A 19,456-nucleotide genomic window follows, 5' to 3' on the forward strand; every position below is an offset into this window, starting at 1 on the left:
GCAATTTTCTTTTTAATTGTTTTACTTCAACAAAGCTTTCAAAATTAGATGTTAAATCATAAGCAGCAACAATTAACTGAGCAAAAAGAGAGGCATCTCTTAAGGGGTTTCTTTCCTGCAATTTTAATCTGTTCACTCTAAAAGAAAAAAATAAAACTGTTCACAAACGGGAATGCATTTAGCAATTAACTTTAGCTTGAGTTCAAAAGAAATAATTGTTCTCTGAGTCACGCCGAAATGCACGTTTTCATGGCCTTCTTATTTATTTTAGGCTTTGAACCAAACATCTCTAAATACATCCTGTAAACAAACCAATACAGAGCAAGAGGGTAAATCCGCTGCAGGTCTTCTTTGTGTGTGGAGAGGAAGTTGTGACGTCTTCGTACTTGCGAGGTACTTGCGAGTACACATTTTGCGACCACTGTTCTAGCATTTTCTTTGACTAAATTAATGATTACTTGAATGCCTACTTTCTTTTATTTTGTAACTTTTTTTAGGGGAATGTTATCAGTTTCTTAATATTCTTTCCAGTATAATCACCACACGTGTAAATTCGTACGATTGCCATGTTGTTTTATGAAATACACTGAAACAATTTTTTAAGTTTTTTCCAAGAGATAGAAAGCTACACCACGTTTCTAGCAAGCACGACCACCATATCAATTAACAGATTCTTGAAGTGGTTTCACATATTATTATTAATATTTATTGTTAACAGAAGAACTTCTCTCCACAAATTAGCTATTATTACACACTGTACAAAGCCATCATTATTGTTTTGTTTTTCTTATAGACCAACAATCTGTAATTAATAATGATTATTATACGTGGGTTAGTACAAATTTTTACATCTTTTTTTTCCTTAAAACTAAAGGGAGCCACTGATAGACAAAAACTTGGTATAATGGGAGAAATGGGTTACTTCAAGGAAGGTAGCAACATTTGAATATCAAACAAATGACGGTAAAAACAACACTACTATATTGTAGATGAGTTTTCTTTCTTAATTTGCATTCTTCTTAAACTAGCTTAGCTCAAGATGATTATTCTTATCAATCTCATTCTTTTTTGTTTTATTAAATGTTGACATCATCACTCCAAGTATAATAGCTAGCAGCTAAAAGTGTGGAAGGAATCCATAAGCTGAGATAAACGTGATTACTCCTTCACCTCAAAATATTTATATGTGGGGTTCTCATACCCATTAATCTGCATGTTGGCAACATGTCTCTCTTCAGGAGTGGCGGCTTGGTCCACCTCGACAAAACCCTGCAAAACACAGAAACATTTTCATTATTCAAATGACCGATACAGTCAGACTTCGTTAATTCAAATGTTTGTTTCAAAATTGGGAATAAAAATCAATGATATTACAAACACAACAAAGAAGACAGTGTATTCTGGGGGATTCTGAAGTCTTTTGTTATTTCAAACTTCTTTTCAACCTTTCTTCAACCATGCGGATGGGTGATGCTTTCTCAGAAAAATATAATGTTTTGTATTGCATTCAAGTTGGTTATTTGGTGCGATTGTGGTGCCTCTAAACAGACCATCCAACATATCACCGAGTGTCCAAAAAGAAAGTACAGTGGCGACATCAGTGATTTTGCTCATGCGTTTCCAGAGACAAATTAGTTACATAAACAACCAGGAGATAAAGATATAGCTTGCCTTCCAAAATCATGTATGAATGTATTGTACCTGTAAAGTCATATGTTAAATAAAATATTAATAAATCAATTTTTTTTGAGTGGTACAACACAATGTTAACAAAACCATGTGTAAGTTAATTCAATTGCATTTTGGATAATTTATTACCGAGCTCGATAGCTGCAGTCGCTTAAGTGCGGCCAGTGTCCAGTATTCGGGAGATAGTAGGTTCGAACCCCACTGTCGGCAGCCCTGAAAATGGTTTTCCATGGTTCCCCATTTTCACACCAGGCAAATGCTGGGACTGTACCTTAATTAAGGCCACGGCCGCTTCCTTCCCACTCCTAGCCCTTTCCTTTCCCATCGTCGCCATAAGACCTATCTGTGTCGGTGCGACGTAAAGCAACTAGCAAAAAAAAATTGGATAATTTGAATATACAATAAGACTGAGAGGGGGGGGTATCGGTACATTGTGAGCCAGAGTACTGGGATTAGAAAGGTTTCAAAAGGTATGCAAGTTAGTTAAGCTTGTTTGTTAAATGGTCCCAACCCCTCCCTTTCCCTTCCCACCCCAGGCAGCTATGTTCATTGTTCACTCTACCTGTGGTCACAGATGAAGTTAACCTAGCAGTTTTTCTTTTAAAAATGTGCATTTTTGTACAGTGCAGTCATATCTCTTTGTTATAGAACTATGTCAACACTGTCTCTGTCCTAACCAACTTGAATGCAATGCAAAATATTATCTGTTGCTAAGAAAAAGCGGCACCCATCCGCAAGGTTGAAAGGAAGTGTGAAATAACAAGAGACTTCAGAATCTCCCAGAATATGCTGTCTTCTTTGTTGTGTCTGTAATATCACTGGTTTTAATTACAACTTTGAAATAATTGAAACTTGTCGAATTTGAAATCTTGAATGATTGTATTTTTTGTTGGTCCCTTCAACTTCAACTTCGAATTAACCAAGTTCGACTGTACTAGGGAAATGAGATTGCAGAAGAAACAAGTCTCATGACGTTGCTGTTAATATAAAATCTCCTATCTTCAGAAATCTATTTTTTTTTTTAAATAATGGACAAAACACTGACAGAATGCAAATTTTCTATAAGAATGAATAAATGCCATGTTAAAACATGCAGAAAACTCTATTGTGATACATATAAACAAAATTGAAAATTATATAATAAGAAACAGATATACGAGGTATCAGCTTTAAGACCTTTCGGTCCAAGTATGAAGATGTAGTGGCAGAAATGACATTCCAAAATGAATTATTCACCCCCATTAGAGTATTGTTTAAGATTTCACCAAGCTTTATTTAGGGTTACATGCCAGCCATGTGGTCTAGGGGGTAGCTAGCATGCCTACCTCTTACATGGAGGCCCCGGGTTCGATTCCCGGCCAAACCATTTATTTTTACTTGGACCTGAGGGTTGGTTTGAAGTCAACTCGGCCTAGATGATTACAATTGAGGAACTATCTGATAGTGAGATAGCAGCCCCTTTCTAGAAAACCAATAGCCTAGAGGATTCATCGCACTGATCATGCATCACCTCATAATCTGCAGGCCTCCAGGCAAAACAGCAGTTGCTTGGTAGGTCAAGGCCAATCAGGGCTATAATGCCATGGGATGTGATTTCTTTAGTTAGGGTTACCTGTTGTTAGATAGCAGAACTACTGTACAAGTCAATGATGTGAGATATTATCTATGTTTTTCCATCATAGAAGATTAACCCTGACATTGCTGTTCAAACATGGCTGCTTAGGATAGAGATATGATACTCTCGAGTGTAATTTTGGATATTTTATGCAATGATAGTGGTTTGTTATTAAAAATAAAATATTCTGCCCCCCCCCCCGCTTTAACTTGTAGTTTTGCTGGGGCTGTACCTTAATTAAGGCCATGACTGCTTTCTGTCCTACCTAGCCTTTTCCTATCCTACCATTGTCATAAGACCTATCTATGTCAGTGCGATGTAAAGCAACTTGTAAAAAGGAACATGTACTGTAGTTTTTAATTTCATTTTTGCAACAAAAATATATTTAACACCCATTGGTTGTTTTCTTAAGGAAATCATGGTTTATATTTTAAATAGGAAAATAAAATGTGTTTGATATTTATATACCACATTGATGTAGAAAGTCAACCCAATCTCTAAAGCAAAAACAACCTCGTAAATAACCCACTTGGTAGATAACAGAATCTGATTTATGTTGGGTGGGAAAAATCAGCACCTTCCAGTTCATACCCTACTGGACAATGAAGATTCCTGATCACTGGAGAATTGACACCTTAGAAATATGATGAAATATGATGCTATATGAGAGTACACTGAATAGCCCGGATGGCACATCAAACTAAAGAATCAATCTTGAAATAACCAGGTATCAGAAAAAGACTGTTGATCTTAACCAGGTGAAAGCAACTCCGGTACTTTGGTTCCATTGCCTGGAGACAAGAGGCAACATTAAGATTCATTCTAGAGGATAAAGTCAGTGATGTGCGCTATCACAGTGGGATAGACCAGTGTGAGCCTACATGAATCAAGTCCCCATGCCCAATACAGAGACTCCTTGAGGCAGGCAGTCAACAGGATTACAGCACTTTTCCACTACACCCTTATGTATGGTTGGACAAAGACAACACGTAAAATTTTTAGCACCCTTTCATAGGCGTGGGAGTATTTCACAGATGTCCCAGAAAATAAAATGCAGTGTATTAGTTGTTCCCGGTGATATTACCAGTAATATTAAAAATTAAAAAACATTGGTCCCAATTCACCACTTGAAGAGCCTTGAGCTATTTTGAGACAGTCAAGCATTAGCTAATATCTCTTCTACTTTACAGGCTGAGTTTGTTGCTTACACTATAATCTGTTCTCTGCCATGTCTTTTTTGTGAATAAGTAGTTACATTTTACAGTTAAATACACTTCAGACTGGTTTACACATTTCTCGGTTCTGCATAATTCTGTTTTATATGTAAATTTCTGTAGGTCTTGGCAAAATATAACTTAAAACATGTTAATTAAACTTTATTTATAGATAACCCATTTATATGTAATTCGGTGTTTGTTGTTGTTGAGTCATCAGTCCATAGACTGGTTTGATGCAGCTCTCCATGCCACCCTATCCTGTGCTAACCTTTTCATTTCTACGTAACTATTGCATCCTACATCTGCTCTAATCTGTTTGTCATATTCATACCTTGGTCTACCCCTACCGTTCTTGCCAACTACACTTCCTTCAAAAACCAACTGAACAAGTCCTAGGTGTCTTAAGATGTGTCCTATCATTCTATCTCTTCTTCTCGTCAAATGTAGCCAAATCGATCTCCTCTCACCAATTCGATTCAGTATCTCTTCATTCGTGATTCGATCTATCCATCTCACCTTCAGCATTCTTCTGTAACACCACATTTCAAAAGCTTCTATTCTCTTTCTTTCTGAGCTAGTTATCGTCCATGTTTCACTTCCATATAATGCCACGCTCCACACAAAAGTCTTCAAAAACATCTTTCTAATTCCAATATCAATGTTTGAAGTGAGCAAATTTCTTTCCTTAAGAAAATTCTTCCTGGCTTGTGCTAGTCTGCATTTTATGTCCTCCTTACTTCTGCCATCGTTGGTTATTTTACTACCCAAGTAACAATATTCATCTACTTCCTTTAAGACTTCGTTTCCTAATCTAATATTTCCTACATCACCTGCCTTCGTTCGACTGCACTCCATTACTTTTGTTTTGGACTTATTTATTTTCATCTTGTACTCCTTACCTAAAACTTCATCCATACCATTCAGCAACTTCTCGAGATCTTCTGCAGTCTCAGATAAAATAACAATATCATCGGCAAATCTCAAGGTTTGATTTCCTCTCCTTGGACTGTGATTCCCTTTCCAAATTTCTCTTTGATTTCCTTTACTGCCTGTTCTATGTAAACATTGAAAAGGAGAGGGGACAAACTGCAGCCTTGCCTCACTCCTTTCTGGATTGCTGCTTCTTTTTCAAAGCCCTCGATTCTTATCACTGCAGACTGATTTTTATACAGGTTGTAGATAATTCTTCGTTCTCGGTATCTGATCCCTATCATCTTCAGAATCATAAATAGCCTGGTCCAATCAACATTATCGAATGCCTTTTCTAGATCTACGAATGCCATGTACGTGGGCTTGTCCTTCTTGATTCGATCCTCTAAGATTAGACAAGTCAGGATTGCTTCACGTGTTCCTACATTTCTTCTGAAGCCAAATTGATCTTCCCCCAACTCAGCTGCAACTTGTTTTTCCATTCTTCTGTAAATAATACGTGTTAAAATTTTGCAGGCATGAGATACTAAACTAATAGTGCGGTAGTTTTCACACCTGTCAGCACCGGCTTTCTTGGGAATAGGTATAACAACATTCTGCCGAAAATCGGATGGGACTTCTCCTGTCTCATACATCTTGCACACTAAATGAAATAACCTTACCATGCTGGTTTCTCCTAAGGCAGTCAGTAATTCAGAGGGAATATCATCAATTCCAGGTGCCTTGTTCCTATTTAGGTCACTCACAGCTCTGTCAAACTCTGACCTCAAAATTGGGTCTCCCATTTCATCAGCATCAATAGCCTCTTCATGTTCCAGAACCAAATTATCTACATCGTTACCTTGATACAACTGTTGGATATGCTCCTGCCATCTTTCTGCTTTGTCTTCTTTCCCTAGAAGTGGCTTTCCATGTGAGCTCTTAATATTCATACACCTAGATTTCCTTTCTCCAAAGGTTTCCTTGATTTTCCTGTATGCAGCATCTACCTTTCCCCAGCCTTCGACATCCTTGCACTTCTCCTTCAGCCATTCTTCCTTAGCTACCTTGCACTTTCTATCCACTTCATTCTTTAATCGCCTGTATACTTTTCTGCCCTCTTCATTTCTAGCATTCTTGTATTTTCGTCGTTCATCAATCAGGTCTAGTATCTCCTGAGTTATCCACTGATTCTTAGTTGATCTTTTCTTCCTTCCTAACATTTCTTCAGCAGCCCTACCGACTTCATTTTTCATGACTCTCCACTCTTCCTCTATAGTGCTTCCTTCAGCCTTTTCATTTAGTCCTTGTGCAACATGTTCCTTGAAACAATCCATCACACTCTTTTCTTTCAACTTGTCTAGATCCCATCTTTTTGCATTCTTTCCTTTCTTCAATTTCTTCAACTTCAGATGGCATTTCATGACCAACAAGTTGTGGTCAGAGTCCACGTCTGCTCCTGGGAAAGTTTTGCAATCCAACACCTGGTTTCTGAATCTCTGCCTAATCATAATGAAGTCTATTTGATACCTTCCAGTGTCTCCAGGTCTCGTCCACGTATACAGCCGTCGTTTGTGGTGTTTGAACCAAGTATTGGCGAGGACTAAATTATGGTCAGTGCAGAATTCAACCAGCTGACTTCCTCTTTCGTTCCTTTGTCCCAATCCAAATTCTCCTACTGTGCTACCTTCTCTTCCTTGGCCTACCACTGCGTTCCATTCTCCCATCACAATTAGATTCTCGTCACCTTTGACATATTGTATTAAATCTTCTATCTCCTCATATATTCTTTCAATTTCTTCATCAAGTTTCATGATTTTGTCGGTTTTGTTTCTTAGGTCTTCCACTGTAATTTGTAGTTCATCCATATCTTCCTTGATTTCTGTAATCCACTTAATGTTGCACTTACTATTCCATAATTTTTCTATTATTCTCCTGATGATCCTGTTTTCTGATGTCCTGATTAGATGTACAAAAAATTAAATGCGTTTCTACCTGATTGAGCTTATTACTGGTTCTATTTCCTTGTAGACTGTTTCATTAGAAGCTACTCTCCAGTGTCCATCTTTTTGGTATGATTTGTTGATGCATGTTCTAATGATTCTTCTCTCTATCTTGAGTATTTTGTCTATTTGTACAGTGTTAGTTGTTTTGAAGATGGTTTCGCTTGCGTATGTTATTTCTGGTTGAATGACTGTTTTGTAATGTTTTAATTTTGTTGCTATTGACAGATCTTTTCTGTTGTAGGTATTCTTGGTGACATGTTGTGCTCTGGTCAGTTTATTTATTCTGTTATTCTGTCTATTTATATGTAACAAAGTTAAAATAATGTGGCCAACGTATGCATTTCCTCTGATCAGAACACAAACAAGTCAGAAATGTACCAACCCTATTTGGATCAGAATTTATCAGACCAATGTCTTTACTTCACATGAGAAACATCTGCTGACAGTGACAATTGTTGGTACTGCATGCTACAACTTACCATTATTGTAGACCAGTTCATCTACAAACAGTGATCAGCTACACAACTGTTGTTATAATGACATGCCAGCGATTCCTACTGTTAAACAATATATAAATGATTAGGTTCACAGCACCTGATCAGAATCACCTCATTTTATTATATACCCCAAATGTGTCACCAGAGATCTTTTAGATGGAGTGTCGATTGGACATTTTCCTGCTCTTCAAAACTCCAGCTACCTCTCCCTGATCTGAACCCACGATCATGAGAGCTAAGGCTAACATTCTAGATTGATCCATAGAGGGACACTTTAAGAAAAATTAAAGGTATATTGTAAACAGATGATGATGTGATCTGGGAAAAGAACAGCGAAGAAATGCAACAACAACTGGATGTACTGAACGAACAATTTGAGAAGTGAAAATGAAAATCAGTACAGATGTCGAGAGGAGAAAGGCAAGGGCACTGTGAAAACTGGAAGCCAGAGTCTAGAAATTGTGGACAGCTAGGAAGTGAATTAATGCAAAATGCTAGAGTGGAAATGGAGATTAGCAGGTGGTATAGCAGAGTAATGCAATCTACCAAAGTGTAAGAAAACTTGTTTGGAGCAAAGAAATACCAAGGAAAAGTAAAGAGATAATGTACAAAATGTACTACATAACCATACTGACTTATGCAGCTGAGACTTGGACTTTGACTAGCAGGCAAGAGAGTAGAATCCAAGCCAGTGTGATGAAATTCCTAAGAAGTATGAAAAGACGAGGAAAGACAGAGTCAGAAATGAAGATGTTAGGAAGGAAGTTGGGATAGGAAAGCTAAATGAGAGAGTTGAAAAGAATAAACTGAGGTGGTTTGGACATGTAAAGAGGATGGAAGAGAATAGAATTCCAAGACTGATGCTGGAGGTAAAGTGCAAGGGCAAGAGAGCAAGAGGAAGACCTAAAACAAGGTGGATTGAATCAGTGAAGAGCAGCATAAGAAGACAAAATTTAGACTGAGACCAGATCGTGGAAGAGGAATGGTGGAAGGAAAGAGGAAGATGGAGGAGCGCCATAAATATCCCGACCCGCCAGGAGTTGGATAAGGCGAAATGATGATGATGTAAACGAATAAATTCACACTAAAAACCACCACCATAAAAATGTGTATGCTATTGCCGTGTTATGATGAATTGGTACAGGACTGTGGGTAACCTGCTGCAAGATGTAAATTGTGACCAAGTACAAACTTCCAGCAAGAATTAATGTTAGTCAGGATCTTTGTATTAATGAATGGCGTATGGCTTTTAGTGCCGGGAGATCCCAGGACGGGTTCAGCTCGCCAGGTGCAGGTCTTTTGATTTGACTCCCGTAGGCGACCTGCGCGTCGTAATGAGGATGAAATGATGATGAAGACAACACATACACCCAGCCCCCGTGCCAGGGAAATTAACCAATGATGGTTAAAATTCCCGACCCTGCCAGGAATCGAACCCCGGACCCCTGTGACCAAAGGCCAGCATGCTAACCATTTAGTCATGGAGCCGGACATCTTTGTATTGAAAGTCTATCAATGTCAGCAAATATTTTACTGTCAGTGGGGCAGGTTATAGGAATGGTGTGAACAGAGGAACAAAGTTCATTCATTCATTCATTCATTCATTCATTCATTCATTCATTCATTCATTCTTCTTCTTCTTCTTCTTCTTCTTCTTCTTCTTCTATTCCCACCAAGATATACCTATTCCCTTCATAAAGCTGCAGGTTATTCTTATTGGGTCTTCTTGGATTCTCTCTGTCTCTTCACCTGGTAGTGCTAGAGTGGAGAGTCTATTCTACCCAGCACCTCACATTCGAAAAGTATGTGTTCAGCTGATCATGTGCTTCATTGCATTTCCTACATATATTGTCAACAAAGTTCATTACACACGTACCTGATTTTGAGGTGATCGAGCATTCCTTCTTCGCAGGACTGCGATGCCAACGATGACGGCAGCCATCAGAGCAATGCCAGCGAAAGCCAACGTGAAGTAGATGCTCTTACTTTCACGGTGATACACTTCACGGCGTACGGAGTATGTCTGCAGAAAAACAGGTTACAAAATTAATTCAAGGTGATACCAATGTAATCAGAGAGTTGAAAAACCTAGTTTATGGCTTATTGCATTTTAAACCAAAAATTTACCATTTTGTAGCATTCATCACTTTGTAGAAATTCAGTTGAAAATTAAAGAGTTTATGCAATGTTCTACACAATGTAATAATTTAGGTTAATTACACAATTCAGCAAACTTCTCTACCCTTATTACAGAAACAGAAATCTTTCAAGGGAAGGACTACAAAAACCAAGAGAGAAAGAAATGCAATATTACTACTGTATCATTTATAATAGATGCAGTATGAAATCCAGGTCATCTACATATCATGGACGTCACTGCATAATGGATGCACCCAAATTTTCTCCAAGTTTTGGGGGGGAAAAAAATTCCATGCTTAATGGATGCATTTCATCTTCAACAAAAATTGTCTTGGCAATATTTAAAAATCTTAAAATCAAAAGGATTGCAGTAAGCAATAAAACAAGTAAAGAAAAATTAATAGCTGCAGGCTCAGCTGTGCTGACCACGCAATTCATTTTCTGTAAAGAACAGCAATTATTTCAAGAGTTTGTGTGTAAAATGGCAGGGTGCTCTATTTTTTGAAGGTGCGTAGTATTCATTGCAACATTGAGAAGTGTAAGGCGTAACAGTCGTGTCTAAAATCAAGTTTTTAAACAATGCATGAAAACTAACTGCAATTGGTCTTTTTTTTTTTTTTAAATATACATAAAATCCACTCAACAGCTAATAAGCCAGTGTTGGAACGCCTGCAATAGTCACTTACGTTGATGAGCAATATGTTTGTAGTGGATAGAAATAAGTTACACAGCAAGTTTTTCCATAACAGTAGCAGTAATACAGCTGTACTTTATTTGCAATTCTAAGTTTCGATATGCTGTGTGCTATTTGTGTTTCTGAAATAACAATTGATTGTGATATTGTTTGTCATGAGACTATCAGTACAGCGTTTGTAGTCTCCACTGATTTGCTATTTGCTATTGGTGCTATCGATTACTGCACATGCGGGATGTGCGTGTTTTAATATGTCTAATGTTTTTGTTACCGATTTTTCCTTACATAAAAGACGCTCCCTAGGTTTTCTGTTATAAAAGTTGGGGTGGAAAAGTGTGTACATTATGAAGATAAATATGGTAATACAATCCTCTATTAAAATAAACGAGGAAGCAGTTGGATTCCTGTTCAGAATCACTTGTTCTGCCACACTGTGAACAAATTATGTAACAACAACAGTTGTGCAGTTAGTATCTAATATTTTAATTGATCCTCCTACCAAGTTTGGTCATATTGTTTGTATCACCAAAGCCTTACCGCTTCGCCGTGGCTCACGTCGTGCGCCTGAGCGTGGGCAACGTGGGCGGTCTCCTCCCGGTGAGGTTGCGCTGCCTCGGGAACGGGGCTGCTGCTCTCTGAAATAAGGTTGTTGCTGCCGCTGTCCACGTGCTCGTCCTCCATCGTCTCGCCGTCAAACTTGTCGTGCTTGGCCTCCTCGCGGTGCTTCTCCTCGCGAAGTTCTACTCGCTCCTTCTTGCGCTGCTCCTTGCGTTGTTTTTCCAGTTGGCGTTGGCGTTCCTTTTCTAAAGACATCAACAACGCAAATTAATTAGGAAAGTTAATGGAAATGAAAGAGGAAAAGGAACATTTGACAGGGGAATTACTACACAGCTTTCAAGAATTCTTATTTAGAGAGAGAACTACCGAAATGTGGCATAACACAGGTATATGAAATATTCCAGTATGAACAGAGCCAGGTGTTTAGATTTGGTCTGAAACCCCTCTAGCCTCTAAATAAACATCTTAAAAGCCAGGGCCAAATGCCTAAAAATGAACAATTTTTTTTTTTAATCTAAGGGACAAAATCATTAATTTACTGACTTTCAGTTCAGGTGAGTACCATCAATTGGGCAGCTTCATCCACCAGTGGAACCTTCAGCCATTACATTTCTGTCACTTATTCTCTACTGCAATCTAAAAATTGGTAGCGACATTGATTTTAAATAGTGAAATGAGAAGCCGATCGAGGGATCTGTCAATATCCGTGTTTCATTTTCAACCTTTCCTTTTGGTTAGCACGGTTAGCTGCAAGATTAAATTTAATTAAGTATCGTGGTCTGTATTGTTCTACAATTATTGTTTTGCGTTCTGCGTTAAACTTTGGTTTATCAGGTATGTGTCTGGTAATACATTCTCCAAATCTGTACAGGAAATATTACATACGGCTCTAAAAATCACCTTTAAATAACTATGTTAATTTCAGGTGTAATTTCACCCAAGCCTCACGATTACAAAAAATAAGTGTGCAGGCTGTTCTTGCCAAAATGACAATCCTGCTTACACTGAGAGATTTTTGAAATTCCAAATGCATTCAGTTACCAGAATATACAGTGTATATTTCTTTTTTTTACAATTTACTTTATGTTGCAGACACAGATAGAGGACTTATAGCGACAGTGGGAAAAGAAAGGCTCGGAGTGGGAAGGAAGAGGCTGTGGCCTTATTTAAGGCACAGTCCCAGCATTTGAGTGAAAATGGGAAACCATGGAAAACAATCTTTAGGGCTGCCGACGGGGTGGGGGTGTGTGTCGAACCCAATAACTCCCGAATGCAGGCAGACAGCTACGTGATCCATACCACGTAGCCACTTGTTTCGTGGTTCCGAGAATACTTGTGCTTGTGTTGTGTTAGTGTATGCAGGAACCATGAAGAAGTGTTCATATATTTGTGTAGGATATTCAATGGGTACATTTAAGAGAAATTGATATATATCAAACTTGTTTAACTTTATAGAAAAACGTAAACTCTTGTCATCCTGAGTTAGAGCTGCTCTTTTCAGACACACCGCACATTTTAACCACATACCAGGCCTCCTGCCATTCATTAATCTCTGGCAGTACCGAGAACCAAATTTGGGACCCTAAGGATGACAGCTAATAGCACTAACCGCTGGGCTATGGCAGCAGAAAAATTTAATAATTTTGCCATTGATGCTTTCACGACTTGTATTTATAGACATGATATAGGCTTTTGCGCTTATACCATGTCAAGAAAATAAGGTGAAATTCTTTGCGTTTCGCGCAGAGAACTTTGCTCTGCGTCATCAGAAGAAAATCTCGACTGTCCACGAGAAAGGCTTCTCAAACAATGAGGTTTAAATTTAGATGTTATAATAGCAGTGGAAATGGTACATTCATTCATCACCAGATGGCAGTACAGCGCTAGCGTTCGAAGCGGTAGCTGACGGAACCATCAGAATTAGTCTGAGAGTGTTACATAACGTAACAGGTGTACACAACATATGACACTGACACAAGCCCAGAATGAAGAACGTACGAATTTGGAAAACACCGAAATGAAACAACAATAGTGAAGAGACAGGGAAGGAAACTCATCATCATCATCATCATCCTAAACCATCTCCGGTTTCCTGGGTGTGGTATATGAGCCTCCTCCATCTCATCCTGTCCTTGTACCATTCTTCCTCCACCAACTTGTCCCAATCATGACCTCTCAGCAGTACATCGTTCTTAACTAAATACAGTATATCCATTTCCCACGGGTCGTCTTCCTTCTACTTTTTTGTCAAATTACTTCCTTGCAGTTCTGTTTACTGGCATCCTCTTCATGTGACCAAACCACTTCAGTCTTGATATCTGAATCTTATTGAGGAGAGAATCATCTATTCCTACTTCTTCTCTAATTTTCTCATTCTTAATCTTGTCTTTTCTGATTTTCTGGATCATAGTGCATAGGAATTTCATTTCAGCTGCCTGAAGTTTGGAATTATCTCTATTGGTCAGTGTTGTGGTTTCAAGACTGTATGTAAGAATGTGTGTATAATAGGACTTGTACAATGTCATTTTTGTTTTCATGGGTATTTGCTCATCCCACAGCAGGTGTCTTACCTGGTGGTAAAATTGTGTTGCCTTATTGATTCAGTTGTTCACCTCATGTTTTGCTAGGTTGTCATTTGATATAACGCTACCCACGTATTTGAAAACTGGAACGCTGTCCAGTTGGGCTTTATTTAACATGATTATTGGTTCTGCTCCTTCCCCATACACTTTGATCAACACCGTTTTGGTCTTCCCGATGTTTAAACCATATTTCTTAAACTCCTCATTCCAGCTTTGCATTCTCTCTTCCAATTCCTTTTCTGAGTCACTCCAGATCGCAACATCATCTGCAAATGTGAAGGCTTTGATATCTGCCTGTTCTTTCCTTTTAATAGATTTCATTACTACATCCATTACAATAATAAATAGAAGTGGTAGGGAAGGAAACTACGGGTGTAAATTCTTAATGATCGGCTATCAATTAAGTAATACCTTGTACAATGTCATTTTTGTTTTCATGGGTATTTGCTCATCCCACAGCAGGTGTCTTACCTGGTGGTAAAATTGTGTTGCCTTATTGATTCAGTTGTTCACCTCATGTTTTGCTAGGTTGTCATTTGATATAACGCTACCCAAGTATTTGAAAACTGGAACGCTGTCCAGTTTGATAGGATTGATAGGATTTCTTTGTATTTCCACAGCTCCCCGTATAATCCTGGACCTGTAGTGTCTAGTGTGGGTAAGAGCTCGAGCATCTTGGAACATGACATTATGACCCGACGACAGAGCACGTTCAGCTATTGCTGATTTGTCTGGTTGGTTGAGACGAATATTACGTTCATGTTCCTTGATATGGGTGCCAATGGACCGGCATGTTTGCCCGATGTATACCTTACCGCAAGTACAGGGAATTTTATATACCCCAGGATGTAAAAGTGAGGACAATTTGTCCTTGGTTTTACCCAGATTGTGAGCAATTTTAGTGACTGTGCCAAAGACTGTTTTTATATTGTGTTTGCGGATGACCTTGGCAATTCGATCTGTGGTGTTGTGAATGTAATAATTATTCAGGGCTTTCATATGTGAATTTTATTAAATTAAACAATTAGTACTTTCAATTTAAGCTGCAAAATCTGACTTGTGATAACCTTTGACTCTGCTCTATTTATGCTTACAGCTGATCAAGCTTTCCTGTTCTACAGACTTGCGGTGTGTTACAGTATTTTTGAACTGTTGACAGTTTACTACTGATTTAAGTGGCCAAAATAGCTTGTGTTACAAGAGTAACTTTGTCTTCCATATTAAACATGTAGTGGAAGAAGTTACCTCAAATCCAGGGAAACTTTGGAACACTTCATTTATCCTTCAACGGATGGTTGGTAGCAAATTTCTCTTTATTTGTTCACATGAAGAACATGTGTGAAACATTATCCACTTCATCTAAATTCAGTTTCACTCTTATTTTCATATCAGGATTTCTGATAAACCTTCAAATTTGTCTGAAGTCACCCCAATTCATGGTAATTGCTGGTATAATAACCCTAAACAACAAGAACTTAGAAAGTTACCAACCTTCCTGTTTGGCAGCAACATCAGCCCTGTACTTGTCCAGAATTGCTGCCTCGGCATCACGAGTCATCGCAAGAAGAGATCCGGGAGTTTCGTCCTTGCTTCGCAGAGCCTGAATGTAATCTTCCATCAGCTGGCCAATCTTAGTGCTAAGATCTGGGAACCTGAAAGACAAAGATATTGTGAACATTAAGATGGAATCTGAAGACACTATTCTATCCACAGAAACACAAACAACATTTGTTGAAATGAAATTATAATTTTTGTCTGTACAGTTCAAATATTTTCCTTATAATTTTTATCTTGGATCAGGTATATGTAAATTGAAAGTATGTTCACTCTGTTATGACATCACAGGAAATGACTGAACAGAATTTGTAACTTAAAAGCTTTTCAGTCTGTTGAAAACATTTATTATTACACTGTCTGTCCAAATCTACTGTTCAAATCAATCGTCTCTCAGTCTACTGACGATGATAAGGACAGTCGACAGACTGATTTGTATTTACAACAAACTGAAATGCTTGTAAGTTACATTAGCTGAGTTGATACCGGAAAGTGTATCTTCATGCTTTACAAATGAACAGAATTTCTCAAAAGTTGGTATTTAAGTTCTGTGCAGTAGACTGCATATTATTTGATTGGTTTTTTTTTTGTTTTTTGTTTTTTTACAAGCTTCTTTCATGTCACACTGTCACAGATAGGTCTTATGACAACAATGAGACAAGAAAGACCTGGGTGTGGGAAGGAAGCAGCCATGGCATTAATTAAGGTACAGCCTGGTGTGAAAATAGGAAACCATGGAAAACCATCTTCAGGACTGCCGACAGTGGAGTTCGAACCCACCATCTCCCGAATAGTGGATACTGGCCGCACTTAAGTGACTGCAGCTATTGAGCTTGGTATATTTGATTAGTGTAGCAATGTTAAGGGAGTCAAGAAGGAGATGATCTTCTTCATCGTCTTCTTCTTCTTCTTCTTGAACTGCATCATCTGTTTTATTATTCCTTTCTCCTCCTTCCTCTTCCTAGTTTACTCATATAAATTCTCTCATTTAGGCTTTCCACTCCCATCTCCTTTCTCACATCTTCGTTTCTCAATCTGTCTTTCCTTATCTTTCCTATCATATTTAATTTTGCTGGCTTGAATTCTACTTTCCTCCCTACTCGTCACTGCCCAGATCTCAGCTGCATAGGTTAATATCGGTGCATAATACATTTTGTACATTATCTCTTCACACTCCCTTGGTACTTCCTTATTTCTTACACTCTAGTAGAATGCGTTGCCCTGTTGTACCCTCCTGCTAATCTCCATGTCCAGCCTTGTATTCTCCATTAACTCATTCCCTAGATATTTGAAACTGTCAGCAATTTCAAGGCTTTGATCATCAATTTTCACAATGCCTTTCTCTTATATTTTTCAATTTTCTTGTTCTTGCGCTCCTTTAATGTTCATTCCGCAGACCACAATAAAAATGAAAATCCACAACCTGTTTCCAGTCATTCGACCAGGTCAGGAATGGGATGAATGAAGCCCCCATCTAGCGGCGAGGATAGGAACTGTGCCGGCTGCCAAAGCCTGTCGCACTCCTCTGGGGCAATGATAAATGACTGATAAATGAAATGAAATGATATCGGAGAGTGTTGCTGGAATGAAAGATGACAGGGAAAACTGGAGTACCCAGAGAAAAACCTGTCCCACCTCCACTTTGTCCAGCACAAATCTCACATGGAGTGACCGGGATTTGAAGCACAGTATCCAGCGGCGAGAGGCCGGTGCTCTGCCACCTGAGCCACAGAGGGGTCCCCCAGACCACAATATCGTCTGTAAATATAAATATCTTCATCTACCTAGTCCCATATGCTTCCTTTGTCTTCTAGTTCTCCATTAATGGGAGCTGGATGAGAAAAACTGATCATGAAATAATAATATGCCCTATCTTCGAAAGTCATTGCTCACAATATAATCAAGATTCCAGAAAAAAGAAACCTGAAATAACGAGACAAGGTGGAGCTTAAAAAAAACTAATATATGTTACATAGCCCATCTGTAAATACACTTTGTTTGCAAAAGTGTTTTGCAAAATGAGAAAAAATGGAAAACCAATGGGACAACATAAAATAATGGGACCAACTGGGAAGAATGGCCACCCTGAGCAAAATGAATCATTCATGATGGGAGCGTAAGGGTGAGAGTGTAGGCCTCAAATTTCCTAATATCACAGAGCTGGAAGATGCCCTAAACTCCTAGATGTTTTCAACAGTAACATCCCACTGACTGACTGAGGTCAGTAACAGGTTAACAACAGCGTAAGTAGAACAAACCTTTCAAGCATCTGGAGTGACTGGTTGACCATCTTGTCGATATCGGTGAGGTGTTCCAGGGTAAGAGCCTTCTCACGTTCAGCCTGCTCGAAGCTCGACACTAGCAAGTGGCGGTAGTGAGAGATGGTGTGGTGACGGTCCTTGTGGAGTGCTCGGAGCAGTTTCTGCAGACACTTCTGGACACGGTGGGTCTGAAAACAAATCATGTTTCATGTCAAATTGTGTTTACATGTTCACCCTTTCAAGACACATTATCTTTAGTATGGAATATTGAATTAATAATTGTTTGTCCCTTGTCAATTTATGTATTTACCGCATTTATTTAGCTTATGGCACTGTATATTTACAGATGAACATTTACAGCTAACGACAAACAGATATTTCAAGCAATATCGGATCTAAGTTGCCCAGGCAAACGATAACCTGTTCAGTAGCTCTCAAAGAGTCTCTCTGTAGATCCTGAAAATAATCTCTTCAGACAATCCCTAACAATACGTTGGATTGTCTGATTCGTGATACCACAAAGACACGTAGGGGAAAGTTGCATGCCCCATTCATGTAGCAAAGAGCTGCATCGTCCATGACTTGTTGGGACTCTGTTGAGGGCAAACCACCTTCTCCGTAGTAGATCAAATCCCTTTGCAGGATTCTGAGCATTAAACTGTGATTACCATTCCTGACAAATCTTACTGCGTCATTCTGAACGCCACTCAGTTGCCGGGCTGAAATCTCCGGAGATCCGTTCTCATTATAGACTGCAATGCCTTCAGTGTTCTGCAAGCCTCCGTGAATATTAACTAAACGCCTCCACGATCCCCTATTTGTAACTAGCTCCATGGCCTTGTTTCCCTTTTTAGATTTTGAGCGAATCATATTACACTAGCGGTACTCGCAGCTCTGCCCACAACTTAGGATTAGAAATCTAATTTCAACACTGCTGATACCAGTCTCAATTACAACTATGTCTGATCAACCTCCCTGTCGCATTTTATCTGTCTCCTCAGTCTGTAGATTGGTTAGCGAGTAGCCAGGGAACATTACTCATAGACAGTGTATTCCCCTTTAAAAGGCCCCAGACTTTCATTTCCTTAGGCTTCTACAGTTCCTTTCGTAGCTGCCCACTGTCCACCTTAACACAGCGTTGCTCAGGCTCCCTTATTTACTGTCATACATGGTGCTCAAGCAGCGCAGGCTTGGTTTTATTAACTAATAAATAATCACACGTTGGTAAACATGAAACCGTTTCTTATCCTGCTGCTAGATTGGACCCCTCTCCTTACTGGATAGAATATGAATGCTTGTTTTAATAGTAGGAAACGTGTTCTGTGTGCTTTGTTTTCCTGCTCGTTCCTTCAACGGCATCACAGTGTCTTTGATTCTTTGAGCGATAGCAAACCTGATTTATTTATTTATTTAGCATATGATGAATAGAATATTATATACAATGTACATCTACCATCTCAAGTTCATAACTAAAGTTCCATGTCAAAAGTTGAGAGCCAGAAAAGAGCTTCACTTGAGACACAGTGCAAGTCCTCTATAGAGCCTCTATAAGCATGCAAAGGACACTCAAATGCAATGTGATCCACTGTCTGCTCCTCTTCTCCGCAGTCACATTGCGGTGATCTCTTCCATGTCCATTTGAAGAGAGTGGCTCCACATCTTCTACCTTGGCCTGTCCTAATTTGGTTTAGTGTCCTCCACTGCCGTCTGGGAAGGGAAAAACCATCTGGGCACT

At 38.9% G+C, this 19,456-nt stretch overlaps 1 protein-coding gene across 2 annotated transcripts in view; it reads right to left on the reverse strand.

The window, feature by feature from the left end:
- Positions 1–958: 958 nt before the first annotated feature.
- Positions 959–19,456, reverse strand: part of Appl (amyloid-beta-like protein) — a 76,017-nt gene continuing 57,519 nt past the window's right edge. For both annotated transcript variants that reach the window (XM_067155681.2, XM_068229734.1), the window contains exons 4-8: positions 17,719–17,909; positions 15,398–15,558; positions 11,304–11,569; positions 9,810–9,956; positions 959–1,269 (exon numbers count right to left, since the gene is read on the reverse strand). In XM_067155681.2, the coding sequence (XP_067011782.1) occupies positions 1,159–1,269; positions 9,810–9,956; positions 11,304–11,569; positions 15,398–15,558; positions 17,719–17,909 (876 nt within the window). In that variant the 3' untranslated portion in view covers positions 959–1,158. The remainder of the gene's footprint in view (positions 1,270–9,809; positions 9,957–11,303; positions 11,570–15,397; positions 15,559–17,718; positions 17,910–19,456) is intronic.

Source organism: Anabrus simplex, chromosome 11 (assembly GCF_040414725.1).
Source record: "Anabrus simplex isolate iqAnaSimp1 chromosome 11, ASM4041472v1, whole genome shotgun sequence".
NCBI classification, from domain to species: Eukaryota; Metazoa; Arthropoda; class Insecta; order Orthoptera; family Tettigoniidae; genus Anabrus; species Anabrus simplex.